This window comes from Palaemon carinicauda, chromosome 15, assembly GCF_036898095.1.
Source record: "Palaemon carinicauda isolate YSFRI2023 chromosome 15, ASM3689809v2, whole genome shotgun sequence".
Classification (NCBI taxonomy): Eukaryota; Metazoa; Arthropoda; class Malacostraca; order Decapoda; family Palaemonidae; genus Palaemon; species Palaemon carinicauda.
In genome coordinates, this window is record NC_090739.1 from 126,286,775 (window position 1) to 126,300,675 (window position 13,901).

A 13,901-nucleotide genomic window follows, 5' to 3' on the forward strand; every position below is an offset into this window, starting at 1 on the left:
TTATAAGTTTAGTGAACTAATCTCTTTTGGGGAGTGCGAAGAGCATGCCCAAACCATCTCCATCTACCCCTCATCATGATCTCATCCAAATATGGCACGCGAGTAATCTCTCTTATAGTTTAATTTCTAATCCTGTCCTGTCATTCAACTCACAGTATTCTTCCGAGGCCTTTGTTCTAAAATCTAAAAAATCTGCTGGATATTGTTTCATTGCCATACCACGACTCATGTCCATACAGTAACACCGATCTCACTAAACTGATAAATAGCCTGATTTTTATATATATAATTTCAGGCTATTTGATTTCCAAATTTTACCTAACCTAGCCATTGTCTGATTTGCTTTTTTTCAAAGTTTCATTAAACTCCAATTCTAAAGACCCTGTATTAGAGATCGTAGTTCCCAAATATTTACAGGACTCCATCTCATTAATCCGTTCTCCTTCCAATATTTCATGTTCCATTGCATTATAATATAATCTACTGTTTATATATTCATATATACATACATAAATGAGTGTGAATTCATGTATTTCAACATGAAGCCTTTCCACCTATACGTGTGTGTATGTGTGTGTGTATCTGTGTATATAAAGGCTTTTGCATACTCTATTATCCGGTATTGTTCCATCGACTCCCTCAAGTAGGTACTACAAGGACAATCAAAATTACCTTCGTTACCCGGAAGGAGTGTACTCGAGCTTGTCTTGTGATATAATAACACGTATGAGGTTCTCTCTTAGTCCATAGCTTATATATAACTCAAAGTGTTCTTACAAATTAAAAAAATACATTGAAAAAAGAGGTCAAAATAACAATACATTATATTCGGTATAAGGTTATCTCACACCCACTCTCTCTCTCTCTCTCTCTCTCTCTCTCTCTCTCTCTCTCTCTCTCTCTCTCTTATGCATATTGATCGTGGTCCTCATATATTACATTCTATAACAGAGTAGTTGAAATGTTTCGTATTCTTCATACAAATTCCCCATAGACTTTCTTTGTAAGATTTTTAGCCATAATCTTCTATAGTTTTCCCATATCCTTCTAAAAACCATGTTGGGAGTTAAATGGCACTACAGGATCAGAAATGAAACTATCAGAGAGATTATTCAAGTTCCATATGTGAAAGAAATCATGGTGAAGGGTAGATGGAGATGGTTTGGGCAATGCTTTTTGCACTACCCAGGAGAGAATAATTCAACAAAAATTTGACTGTGCTCCAGAAGGCTCTAGAAGAGTTGGAAGACCAAGACCTTCATGGCTTAGGACTTTGAAGAGTGAAGCAGGAGATGATGATTGGAGAATTGCTGATTTAAACGCTTTAAGATAGAGGCGACTGGCAAAATCTAACCGAGGTCCTTTTCGTCAATAGGCGTAGGAAGAGATGATAATGATGATGATCTTGGAAATAGGTCTCTTCATGTCATGTTCTCTTGCGTATATATCCTGGAATTATACCAAATCGATACGCTCAATTACAGGTAATGTTTTACGTACTTGATCTGAAAAAATATGGGGATTTTTCTTTGCCATAAACATCAAGAAATTTTCCCTGCCATGACACGAGGCTACATTTTCCTAATTACACCTAATCAGGTAATCTATTTCAACGAAGTTGGAATTCATTTATGTATTAACCAATGTTTGCTTACTTGCTTGTTTGTTGGTTGGTTTGTTTGTCATGCCATCGTTATATACCTGAGATGTTTCGAAATTTATCGATCGATTAAAAAAAAAAAAAAAAAAAAAAAAAAAAAAAAAAAAAAAAAAACTCTGTTTAAGATTTGGTTACAGGATAGGAGGAAACTTGATTACATTTTAGATAGATTCTGAAACTGAATGAAAATTTAGAATGTTTTTTGAGAGGCATTATTAAGGTTGCGATTCAAATTAAAAATTGATGACAGCTTCGAAGAAATTTTTCTATATGTTTTGGTATGAGATAGTGAATAGAATTATAATTGCTGATAAATGGAAATCCAGATATCCAGATTTGTGTGGGTGCGTATTTGCATGAGTCTGTGTGCAACGTTGATATACAACCAGCATTCAAGATCTTGAAGGTTTGAAGGTTTAAAAGCCATTCATGAATGGCAGAGGTAAGGGACAGTGACATTGCCCTATCAAGCAGGACAATGCCATAGAGAATGACCATACATACATATGATCAGCGCTGAAGCCCCCTCTCCATCCAAGCTAGCACCAAGGAGGGCCAAGCAATGGCTGCTGATGACTCAGCAGATAGACCTTTATGCTCCGCCAAATCCCAAATCCTTAGCTCTCAAGAATGGTGAAGATGCAGTGACCAAAGAAACTAACGAGTTTGAGCGGGACTCGAACCCCAGCCTGGCGTTCACCAGTCAGGGACGTTACCACATCAGACACCACAGCCCCACAATCTTAACTTAGATTTCCACTGCGAATTCTTGATAGTATGACACAAGTTATTATCATTCAAGAAAAGCAAGATTACAAAAAATAAACATTTGTGATTTTCGGCCAGAGTTCGAGAAAATTGTAAACAAATCGCTAAACGAACTTTCTAAAGACTCCCATAAATCTATGAAGATTCCTCATTATTATTATTATTATTATTATTATTATTATTATTATACAATCCTTGGCATTAATATGCATAGCAATTACGGATCTAAATTGGGCAAACAAATCTATTGTATTACACCCTTTAGGGCATCATTTATAGTATCTCTAGAATGGTTCTCTTAAATCAAAACAAAATGTTGTTATCGGAAGTATTTTTGTCATCAAATTCTTGGCTTTCTGCCTTTTACCTTGCATCCGTTTAACTCTTGCCTTTTACCATACAGATGTTCAACATCTTTTATATCAGATCCTTCAGTCGAACCCTATTTATGTCCAGACTAGTAATGATTAGTAATAATTTCAAGAAAATATTACAGTTCATAACCGTTACTGTTTGCTTACGCACATGGAAGGGCAGATAAAACGAAATTCTCAAGACTAAGACGTATATGTTTAATCTTTCCTGTAAACGGGAGTCAAATGAGGACATTTTGGACATGCACATGTAATGCAGCATATACAGGTAAATAAAAACAACCACAGACACAGCTCTTGCACCTTGAAACCTCTCGGGATATTTTATTTTGGATCAGATTTCACGTAATACAGTGGATTCTCGACAGCTGCCCTTCTCACATTTAGCTTCAACAGACTACCACTAGATGACGCCACAACAGAGCATTATGCCAGGCCTTGCTGTATATATAGCTATATATTTTTTTTATATATACTTATAGTCTCGCCTATGTATACAATACTGTCAGAAATCTTATCTTTTATATATCTCTATATAGATAGTTGCACCATCCAAGAATATACAGTAATTATGCGTAATACTTTGTAATGAGACTGAAGATTATCTCCGCCCCTCTCATGTTTAACTTGACGCAGATCGAGGAGTTTGAATACTTGACCTTATGCATGCTTGACAAAAGGTCAAAAGGTTATAATATCGAGACGGCTCTAAATTTAGCTTAGTTGATTGCTAAGTACAGACAAAAAAGAGTAGACTTACTTCCATCTCATAATAAAATCGTGAACTCGACAACATCGTCGTTAGGAAATGTTGGTGGGAAGTACGAGATACGAGAGTTTAAGATGGCAAGTACGATAAAACTCAGACATAAAAGTAGATGAAACCCCAACCAAATCTACTTGTAATTAAAGTATTCTTTCAATAAGTGAAGAAATTACTACTTTTGGGAGTAAAGTGAAAGATATTTAGGACGGTTAGGCCATAACACCAATTGCCACCAGGATGTGAAGGTCTCGTGCGAACTTGAAACAACTAAATAGATAATGAAATTAGAGCACATCATCGGGATTCACTTTGCATTTTACTGCCAAATTTTCCTTCAAGCAGCCATTCTTTTTATTTTGGTGGCAAAATTGAGGTCGTGCAGAACCATGCCTGTGCAACATGACTTCGTAAAATTGCACGACTTCAATTTTGCTCCTTATCCCAAACTTATAAGTTGCAATTGCAAAGAATATTTAGACGCCCAAGACTTACGTCAAAATTATTTCCTATCTTTAATGATCAATCTCAAAACCTGGGATATCCATAGATCAAATAGCAAATAGGAAACAAATTTATAGATTATGGGTGCAAAAAAAAAAAAGAAAAAAAAACTTAAGAAATGTTAGCTTAAAATCAAGCGTAGGAGAGACCTCGGCAACAGTTTGGATTTTTCGGAAAGGAGACCAAATTATCATATACCATTCTGACGAGGAGGTAATGGATAATAAGGAAATTTTTAAGGTCCAAAATAACTTGCATTTTCTTAAGAGTTTAAATCAACCAGCGTTATCTGCAATCCACTTAATTTGAGATTTGTTGAAGACAAATTTACGCCTCGCGTTAAACGAACAGAGAGGGAGGAGTCGGAACTAATTTAGGACCCTTTCTCTTCATCTGGGCCGGAATCTACCAAAATTAATTATTTGTTAAGGTTCAAAATAACTTCTTGCACTTTCTTAAGAGTTTAAATCAACCAGCGTTATCTGCAATTCACTCAATTTGAGATTTGTTGAAGACAAATTTACGCCTCGCGTTAAACGAACAGAGAGGGAGGAGTCGGAACTAGTTTAGGAACCTTTCTCTTCATCTGGGCCGGAATCTACCAAAATTAATTATTTGTTAAGGTTCAAAATAACTTCTTGCCCTTTCTTAAAAGCTTAAATCAACGAGCGTTATCTGCAATCCACTCAATTTGAGATTTGTTGAAGACAAATTTACGCCTCGCGTTAAACGAACAGAGAGGGAGGAGTCGGAACTAATTTAGGACCCTCTCTCTTCATCTGGGCCGGAATCTTAACCGAAATCAATTATCTTTTAAGGTTCAAAATAACTTCTTGCACTTTCTTAAGAGTTTAAATCAACCAGCGTTATCTGCAATCCACTTCATTTGAGATTTGTTGAAGACAAATTTACGCCTCGCGTTAAACGAACAGAGAGGGAGGAGTCGAAACTATTTCAGGAACCTTTCTCTTCATCTGGGCCGGAATCTACCAAAATTAATTATTTGTTAAGGTTCAAAATAACTTCTTGCACTTTCTTAAGAGTTTAAATCAACCAGCGTTATCTGCAATCCACTTAATTTGAGATTTGTTGAAGACGGAACAGAGAGGGAGGAGTCGGAACTATTTCAGGAACCTTTCTCTTCATCTGGGCCGGAATCTACCAAAATTAATTATTTGTTAAGGTTCAAAATAACTTCTTGCACTTTCTTAAGAGTTTAAATCAACCAGCGTTATCTGCAATCCACTCAATTTGAGATTTGTTGAAGACGGAACAGAGAGGGAGGAGTCGGAACTATTTCAGGAACCTTTCTCTTCGTCTGGGCCGGAATCTTAACCGAAATAAAAAGGACATTTTATTTAGATCGATCTTAGATGAACCTCTTGAGGAATCGGTTGAACGTCGCGGGGTTGTTACAGTCGGGAATGCTGACGCCCTGGGTCATGATGCAGGATTCGGCGCAGGCTTGCCCGTGGAAGTAGTCGCCGTACATCTCCTTGCACTGGCCGCAGTTCCTGCCACGCAAAAAGAAGATGGGGATATGAGAGAGAGATTGCAGATTATTATTATTATTATTATTATTATTATTATTATTACTGTTGTTGTTGTTGTTGTTGTTGTTGTTGTTGTTGTTATCACCATCGTCGTTATTATTAATATTATTATTATTATTATTGTTGTTGTTGTTGTTGTTGTTGTTGTTGTTGTCATCATCGTCGTTATTATTATTATTATTATTATTATTATTATTATTATTATTATTATTATCCTCATCGTCGTTAATATTATTATTATTATTATTATTATTATTATTATTATTATTATTATTATTATTATCTTCATCGTCATTATTATTATTATTATTATTATTATTATTATTATCGTCGTTAATATTATTATTATTATTATTATTATTATTATTATTATTATTATTATTATTCAACTAGTCAGAGGTTAATGAGCTGGACTCACCTGATGCACATGCTTGTGATGGACGCAGCCTGCGTCAGGGACGCCAACACGACCAAGCAAACGACGCTGAGGACAAGGACGCGGACCTGAACCTGTGGAAAATATATGAAATACGTAAAATATTTGAAATATATAAAATACATAGAATAAATGAAAAACTGTTGAAAACAACCACAGACACAAACACACACACACACACACACACACACACACACACACACACACACACACACACACACACACACACACACACCTACAGTATACTGTATGTATTATAGCCATAAAAGGAAAATTGGAAAATACGTTATTGAAATAAGTACTTTCGTCTTATTTGTGAGATCACCGAGCCCATAATGAGAAAAAATATGCAACAATAAAGTATGTATAAAGAAGTGGATTCTTCAACGGTAAATTTCTTGATGAATCCAGAGAAGTCGGTTTTAAGAAAAGAACATAATACAAGATTACTATAATACAGACTTCTTTTTCTTCTTCTTTGTCTGCATCTTCTCCCACTTCTATGTGGGGTCGATGTTTCTGGCTAGCGTTCTCCATCTACCTCTGTCCCACACTTCATCACCGGTTAATCCCTTTGAACGAAGGTCATCCTTGATACAGACTATGACTCAGATATAGATTATGACCTTGGGTACAGGTAATTAAAAATGAGTAAACCATATTGCATTGGATAGAGTCAGTAATTTAGTTTACCGTCTTGGCATCGGACCAGCATGACCTGAGTTATGCCATTGGACAGTAATATATGTTTTACATGACACTGTACCTGTGGAAAACCAGATCAGGCAAAAACAAAGAAACCATCAAATCCATCTCCATCTGGACAAGAACACATTTAAACCAGTTTACCGTAGCAGAATGTTTCCCATGACATTGTATCTTTTGGAAACCAGATCAGGCAAAAACAAAGAAGCCATCAAATGCGTCTCCATCTGGACATGAACACATTTAAACCAGTTTACCGTGGCAGATGCCGCTATCTGTCCCCGCCTATCCTTTGTTTGTTTTAAAATACCCCGTTAACTATCATTTGTTCGTGCTAACAAGGTCCCGGATTGCCCCCTGAAGGGAACAAAGCAATCGGTTAAAAAGTAGAGTGGGTAAGAACAAAGAAGGAAAAAGTAATGGCGGTGACGTACCGGAATATCAAAAAATGAGGCGTTCCATAGATATATGTTAATGTTTGTTATTGTCCGACACCTGTCCCTTTGTCTGATGGGTTGTTGCCTTTTCATAAATACGTTGACCACTACGTAATTGTAGTCATTCGTCCACCGGCCACGGCAGACTCCTGATCGCTAAAGATTCTCCGGCCCAAAGACGCGTTATTTCTTGGTTCAAGTTTTTTTTTTCTCACTTGGAAGTCTGTTTAGGATTGACCGTGACAAAGGTGAGGTACTTAAGTGTTTCTACTATTATTACTACTATTAATGATACTACTACTAGTGATGATGATAACGATGATGTTAAGGTCACTATAGAATTCCTGAAGCAGTTATTATGAATGTGTTATACACACACATACACACACTATGTATATATATATATATATATATATATATATATATATATATATATATATATATATATATATATATATATATATATATATATCAATTATTTAAGATGAAAGTATAGAGGAAATTGAGAATAACAATCAAACTGAGGAGAAAAGTAATTTGATTTAATATCGAAGGATAAGTTAGTCATCGTCATTATTATTATTATTATTATTATTATTATTATTATTATTATTATTATTATTATTATTATTATTATTATTATTACAAGAGCCAGTAAAATGCCCTTTTGGGCTCCACCACTAATTCAGCCACTATAGATTATAATCATTTATTGTGATAACAATAAATATGATAAATCTATTATGCCAAAGATCTATAAATGAAGTGCTGCAAAAGGTAGTAGGTTGGCCAGAGCACCAGCCACCCGCTGGAATACTACCGCTAGAGAGTTATGGTGTCTTTTGACTGGTCAGACAGTACTACAGCGGAACCTTCTCTCTGGTTACGGTTCCTTTTCCCCTTGATTTCACAAACACACCGAATACTCTGGCCTTTTCTTTGCAGATTCTTTTCTGTCCTCATACACCTGACAACACTGAGATTAGCAAACAATTCTTCTTCATCCAAGGGGTTAACTACTGCATTGTTATTGTACAGTGGCTAATTTCCTCTTGGTAAGGGTAGAAGAGATTCTTTAGCTATGGTAAGCAGCTCTTCTAGGAGAAGGACACTCCAAAATCAAACTATTGTTCTCTAGTCCTGGGTAGTGCCATAGCCTCTGTACCATGCTCTTCCACTGTCTTGGTTTCTCTTGAGTTCTCTTGCTTGAGGGTGCACTCGGGCACACTATTTTATCTTATTTCTATTCCTCTTGTTTTGTTAAAGTTTTTATAGTTTATATAATAGATTTTTATTTCAATGTTATTACTCTTCTTAAAATATCTTATTTTTCCTTGCTTCCTTTCCTCACTGGGCTATTTTCCCTGATGGGCCCCTTGGCTTATAGCATTCTGCTTTTCCAACTAGGGTTGTAGCTTAGCATGTAATAATAATAATAATAATAATAATAATAATAATAATACTAATAATAATAATAATAATAATAATAATAACTCCTTACTTCAGTGTCATGATTCTCACGAGTAAACTTTTTCCGACAAGTAAAAATTTAAATATTGCAATGTTAAATGAGGTAATTTCGCTTTTTTTATTCTACAGATGCAAAGATTACTTGCTGCCCTGCTGTTCCTTAGCGGCGTAGGTATCTGTCTTTCTGGTATCATGGACAGAAAGATTCCAATAGGGAACGAAGTGGACGAATATGTGGACGAAAATGGAAAGGAAATCCCGTTCAACGCCACAGAAAACGGAGAAGAAGAAAACCGATTCTACCATATCTCTGAGTTTAACTCCACAGAAAACGGAGTCAACCGTTGGGGAGGGGGATACTTTCCTTACAGTCCAAATATGCCGAACAGTTTCTTCCCGCAAGGATCAAATTATCCGTATTCTTCTGGAGGCTGCAGCCAGTATTGCGTAAACCATATGGGTATGCCGGAGTGTTGTGATAGTAAGTGATTATCTAAAAATCATACAAATATGGCCATTTAATTCTATGTCCTGCTGCACTCAAAATTAGCTTTATAGTAAAAGATTATTTGCTTCTTAGAATATTTAAAATCATGATTATATTGCAAAATATGTTTTGCACATTTATCAACCCTATTTGATATAATTCATAATTTAAAAGACTTTTGAGTTTATATTTTTCATGTTATAGTTACTCTCATACTATATCATTTCTTTAATCATTGCTCACATCTTGCACAGCCTAAGATACTTTCTTAGATATACCTTTTATATTGGGGGTAGTTAAATGATAATGGAATTTCATTTACAATAAATTCCCTCCCTAAACTTAACTTTATATTCCCCATGAGAAGCTTCTTTTATTAGAATTATTTATCACTTCTTTCATTCAAATAGATTTCTCTTGCTTGGGGGTATACTCATGCACACTAGTCTATGTTTCCTTATTTCCTCTCCTTACTGGGTTATTTCCCTGTTGGAGCCATTGGGCTTATAGCATCCTATTCCTAACTATGGTTGTAGCTTAGATAGTAATAATAATAATAATAATAATAATAATGATAAAAGTACTGATAATAACTAGCGGAACCCATGTAAATTACATGAAATGATATTTTCAATACTAATTATCTTGTTCCTAACCTATACATGTTTGAATAAAATGTCCCGAGATTAATTTTATAATGTAATTTATGGAAATTGATAGAACTCAATTTTTTCCTAATATTTAAAAGAGACAGGTGCTAAAGACAAAATTGGGAAAACTGTATAAGATGTGCTTTGGTTAAGTAATCAAAGTCTAATGTCAATTTGTAAGAGTATACCATGAAATTATTTCTGTTTTCTTTAAAGCATGAATTTGTAAGAGTATTCCATAGAATTATTTCCGTTTTCTATAAAGTGTCACACACTCGCTATCGTATTAATATATAGATAATTATCCAGCGAAGGTCTCTTAATCAAGACATCTTGTTACACAGGTCCCATCAGCCAGATAGCACCCTACATCCCGAGATGCCCCTATCAAAGTTCAATGTGTTTTAGCCAGGGTATGCCCTTCGGAATATACTCTATGCCCTGCCGAGGGCACATGGAGTGCATACCTGCCCAGCTGTGTTGTTTCAGCATCTGCACTCAGCAGCATGTATGCATGGCCCCGCAGAGACCTGGACATTTTATGTTCCCTAGTAAGTATACATACTTAGTCGATTTTTTTTTATTTTTTTTTTCAGTAAGTTAGGTGGAGAAATTTGATGGTTTTTTTAAAGGTGTGTAGGTTGATGTGATCTATTTGCATTATATTTTACAAATAGTTTGTTTAATATCCATATATATATATATATATATATATATATATATATATATATATATATATATATATATATATATATATATATATATATGTGTGTGTGTGTGTGTGTGTGTGTGTGTGTGTGTGTGTGTATACACTGAAACTACGTTTCCTTTCACAATCCTCAATTTTTTTTACAGATGAATTTCCACAATTGGGATGAACGCCTTCACCAATGTTTATGAAAAGGACGAGAGAGTCTTGTACCTCCAACTGTGCATCAAAAATATTCTGGTGAAATTACCCCAAAACTTGGTTCCTGTTTTGATAAAAACGCCAATCAACATCATTCATTACGTCTTCAATGGTTATTTTTCAGTATCATCAGTACAAGGATTCAGAAAGAGCGTTTTGAAGTTAAGATTTTTTTTTTTTTTAATAGACCTCTTAAAGACTGTCTTTTTTTTAAATATTGATTTAATAGGCCTCTTAAAAACTGTCATTTTTTTTTCTTTTTAAATATTGATTTAATAGACCTCTTAAAGACTGTGATAAAGGGTGACGTCTAACCACTCTAGTGTTTTAAATCTATATTAGTCATACTTCTTGGACCTCTATTAATACGACTCTTGATCTTATTTCTGTTGCTCAATTGTATGCTTGTGTAGAGCTTCATAAAGTCAGTGATAAAGTGACTCATTACTTTCCTGGCTACTTTATCATTCGACTGCTTTATCTTCGTTGCTTTTCAAAGTCAAGTAGAGGTGAATTGTGACTTTAACTTAAACCTTTATGACTTTATTTCTTTGTCTATACGCTTTTGTGATATTTAGTTGCTTCATTGTTAGTTCGTTATACTTATTGTTATCATATATAAAATAAAAAAAAATACTGTCACTCTCTGTTTCCTGTAATTCTCCAGTGAGGAAACAATGTGGCCATATGAATTCATACTTTTTGACCTTTTGACCTCAAAGTTGATATATTTTGACCCTTTGACTTCAGACATGATACATTTTGGTCATTTGACCTCAAAGTTGATATGTTATTTACCCTTTGACCTCAAATTTGATACATTTTGGTCATTTGACCTCAGAGAGAATATTATTTACCCTTTGACCTCAGACTTGAAACATTTTGGTCATCTGACCTCAAATTTGATATATTATTTACCCTTTGACCTCAAATTTGATACATTTTGGTCATTTAACCTCAGAGAGGATATATTATTTACCCTTTGACCTCAAATTTGATACATTTTGGTCATTTGACCTCAGAGAGTATATATTTTGACCTATTGACCTCAGACTTGATATATTTTGTCATTTGACCTCAAAGTTTATGTATTATTTACCCTTTGACCTCAGTTTTGATATATTTTGGTCATTTGACCTCAAAGTTGATATATTATTTACCCTTTGATTTCAGACTGAATATATTTCGCCCCTTGGGGGATGTTCCCCCAATTTGAAAGTTTCTTATGTGTCTGGTAAATTAGGATTATTCTATTTATGGATGGTAGGGTTTTAGTATAAGATCGCCCACACAAATAAACTTGTATTTTTGTTATTATATGTATAATAAATCAAAATTCTTTTATTAACACATATTTTCAAGTTTTCCTCAAACCAAATTAGCATTGGGGTTTAATTCAAGATATAATACCACTAAATCCTTCTTTCTAAGCCTCTGTCCAGTGTATTTACAAACAAAGGCATAAAGGGTCATGGCACACCCACAGTTTTAAGAACATTGGCTACAGGGTCCCCACAATTGGCTCCTTTTGACTTAATGATCACAAATAAGAGAAATCAAAATATGTGACAAGTCATAATTAGGTAGCGAAAATAACTGCTGATTTTTTTCTCTTTTTTTCTCGAGTATTAATTGTAAAGGTCACAAATAAGAGAAACCTAAATATGTTTGCAAGACATAATTAGGTAGCGAAAATATAATTTTTTTTTTTTTTTTTTTTTTTTTGAGTATCAATTGGGACAAAGGAAATGGAAGAATGTGTTCAAAAAAGCATTAGAGCGACCTCAAAAAGAGACAAGCTTGTGGAGAAAGCAGATCAACAACAATAGACAATGAGCAATGAACTACTTTTATTCAGATGTGCTGTCTTCTAGCCTCAACTAAATGCTTAACAAATGCAAGAGTTCACGCCTCTAGTATGAGGTCGATATGTATTTGTTCTTTATTATTATTATTATTATTATTATTATTATTATTATTATTATTATTATTATTAGCCAAGCTACAACCCTAGTTGGAAAAGCAAGATTCTATAAGCACAAGGGCTCCAACAGGGAAAAATAGCCCAGTGAGGAAAGGAAATAAGGAAATAAATAAATGATGAGAACAAATTAATAATAAATCATTCTAAATCACTTCAGTGGACATCAGTTACTTCAGTGAGCATAAATCACTTAAAGGTTTAAAGGCCGCTCATGAATGGCAGAGAAAGGGACAGTGACATTACCCTATCAAGCAGGACGATGCCCTAGAGACTGACCATAATACATATGATCAGCGCCCAAGCCCCCTCTCCACCAAAGCAAGGACCAAGGAGGGACAGGCAATGGCTGCTGATGACACAGCAGATAGACCTATAGGCTCACCCAAACCTCCTATCCTTAGCTTACAAGGATGGTGAGGTTGCAGTGATCATAGAAACTAACGAGTCTAAGCGGGACTCGAAACCCCAGTCTGGCGATCACCAAGCAAGGAAGTTACCATCAGGCCACCACAACCATCCAGTGAAAATTAGTCACTTCATTAAAAATCAGTCACTTCATAAGAAATCAGTCACTTCATTAAAAATCAGTCACTTCATTAAAAATCAGTCACTTCATTAAAAATCAGTCACTTCATTAGAAATCAGTCACTTCATTAGAAATCAGTCACTTCAGTGTACAGTCACTCATATAAGTTGGTGGATGTCCGGGTGTTTGAGAGAAATTTCCATTTCACCCCTTTCTGGACGACAGGTTTCTGGGAGCCAAAAACTGCTCAAATGGGTTGCCAAGTATTTAACCTGTTTCACGCTCCCAGACACCTGTCGTCTAGAAAGGGGTGAAATGGAAACCTCTCTCAAACACCCGTACATCCACCAATTTTTATGAGTGACTGTACATCTATCACTTCAGTAAACATCAGTGAACATGAATCAATTCAATGAACATTAATGATTTCAGTTGACATCTGTCACTTCTGTGAACATAATTGTGCAAAAGTTCTACCAATTTCTCTAAAAACAATGGCATTCATTTTCTCTCACACCAGACTCCTGGAGTCTGTTGCCAATTCATATGCATTGATATATGGAATGCAGGTGCGAGACCTATGCCTATGTCACCCATCTCGAAACTGACAAGACCAAATTCACATATTAACTGTTGGATTCTTAAATAGTGCCATAGCCTCTGTACTATGGTCT

At 35.0% G+C, this 13,901-nt stretch overlaps 2 protein-coding genes across 5 annotated transcripts in view; one reads left to right on the plus strand and one right to left on the minus strand.

The window, feature by feature from the left end:
* Positions 1-2,988: 2,988 nt before the first annotated feature.
* Eh (Eclosion hormone) overlaps positions 2,989-13,901 on the minus strand; it is a 32,898-nt gene continuing 21,985 nt past the window's right edge. The window contains exons 2-4 of one of the 4 annotated variants that reach the window (XR_011046700.1): positions 6,041-6,132; positions 5,376-5,583; positions 2,989-4,643 (exon numbers count right to left, since the gene is read on the minus strand). Coding sequence is in view for 1 of the 4 variants with exons in the window: in XM_068388614.1 (XP_068244715.1) it covers positions 5,439-5,583; positions 6,041-6,132 (237 nt within the window). In the remaining 3 variants the exon portion in view is untranslated. Of the gene's footprint in view, positions 5,584-6,040; positions 6,133-13,901 lie in introns of all 4 variants that reach the window. The other 3 variants (XR_011046699.1, XR_011046698.1, XM_068388614.1) reach the window with 3 other exon arrangements.
* On the plus strand, positions 7,306-11,826 carry LOC137654385 (uncharacterized). The gene is made up of 4 exons (XM_068387982.1): positions 7,306-7,448; positions 8,800-9,151; positions 10,152-10,358; positions 10,663-11,826. The coding sequence occupies exons 2-4, from the start codon at positions 8,800-8,802 to the stop codon at positions 10,683-10,685; spliced, it is 582 nt and encodes a 193-aa protein (XP_068244083.1). The 5' UTR covers positions 7,306-7,448; the 3' UTR covers positions 10,686-11,826.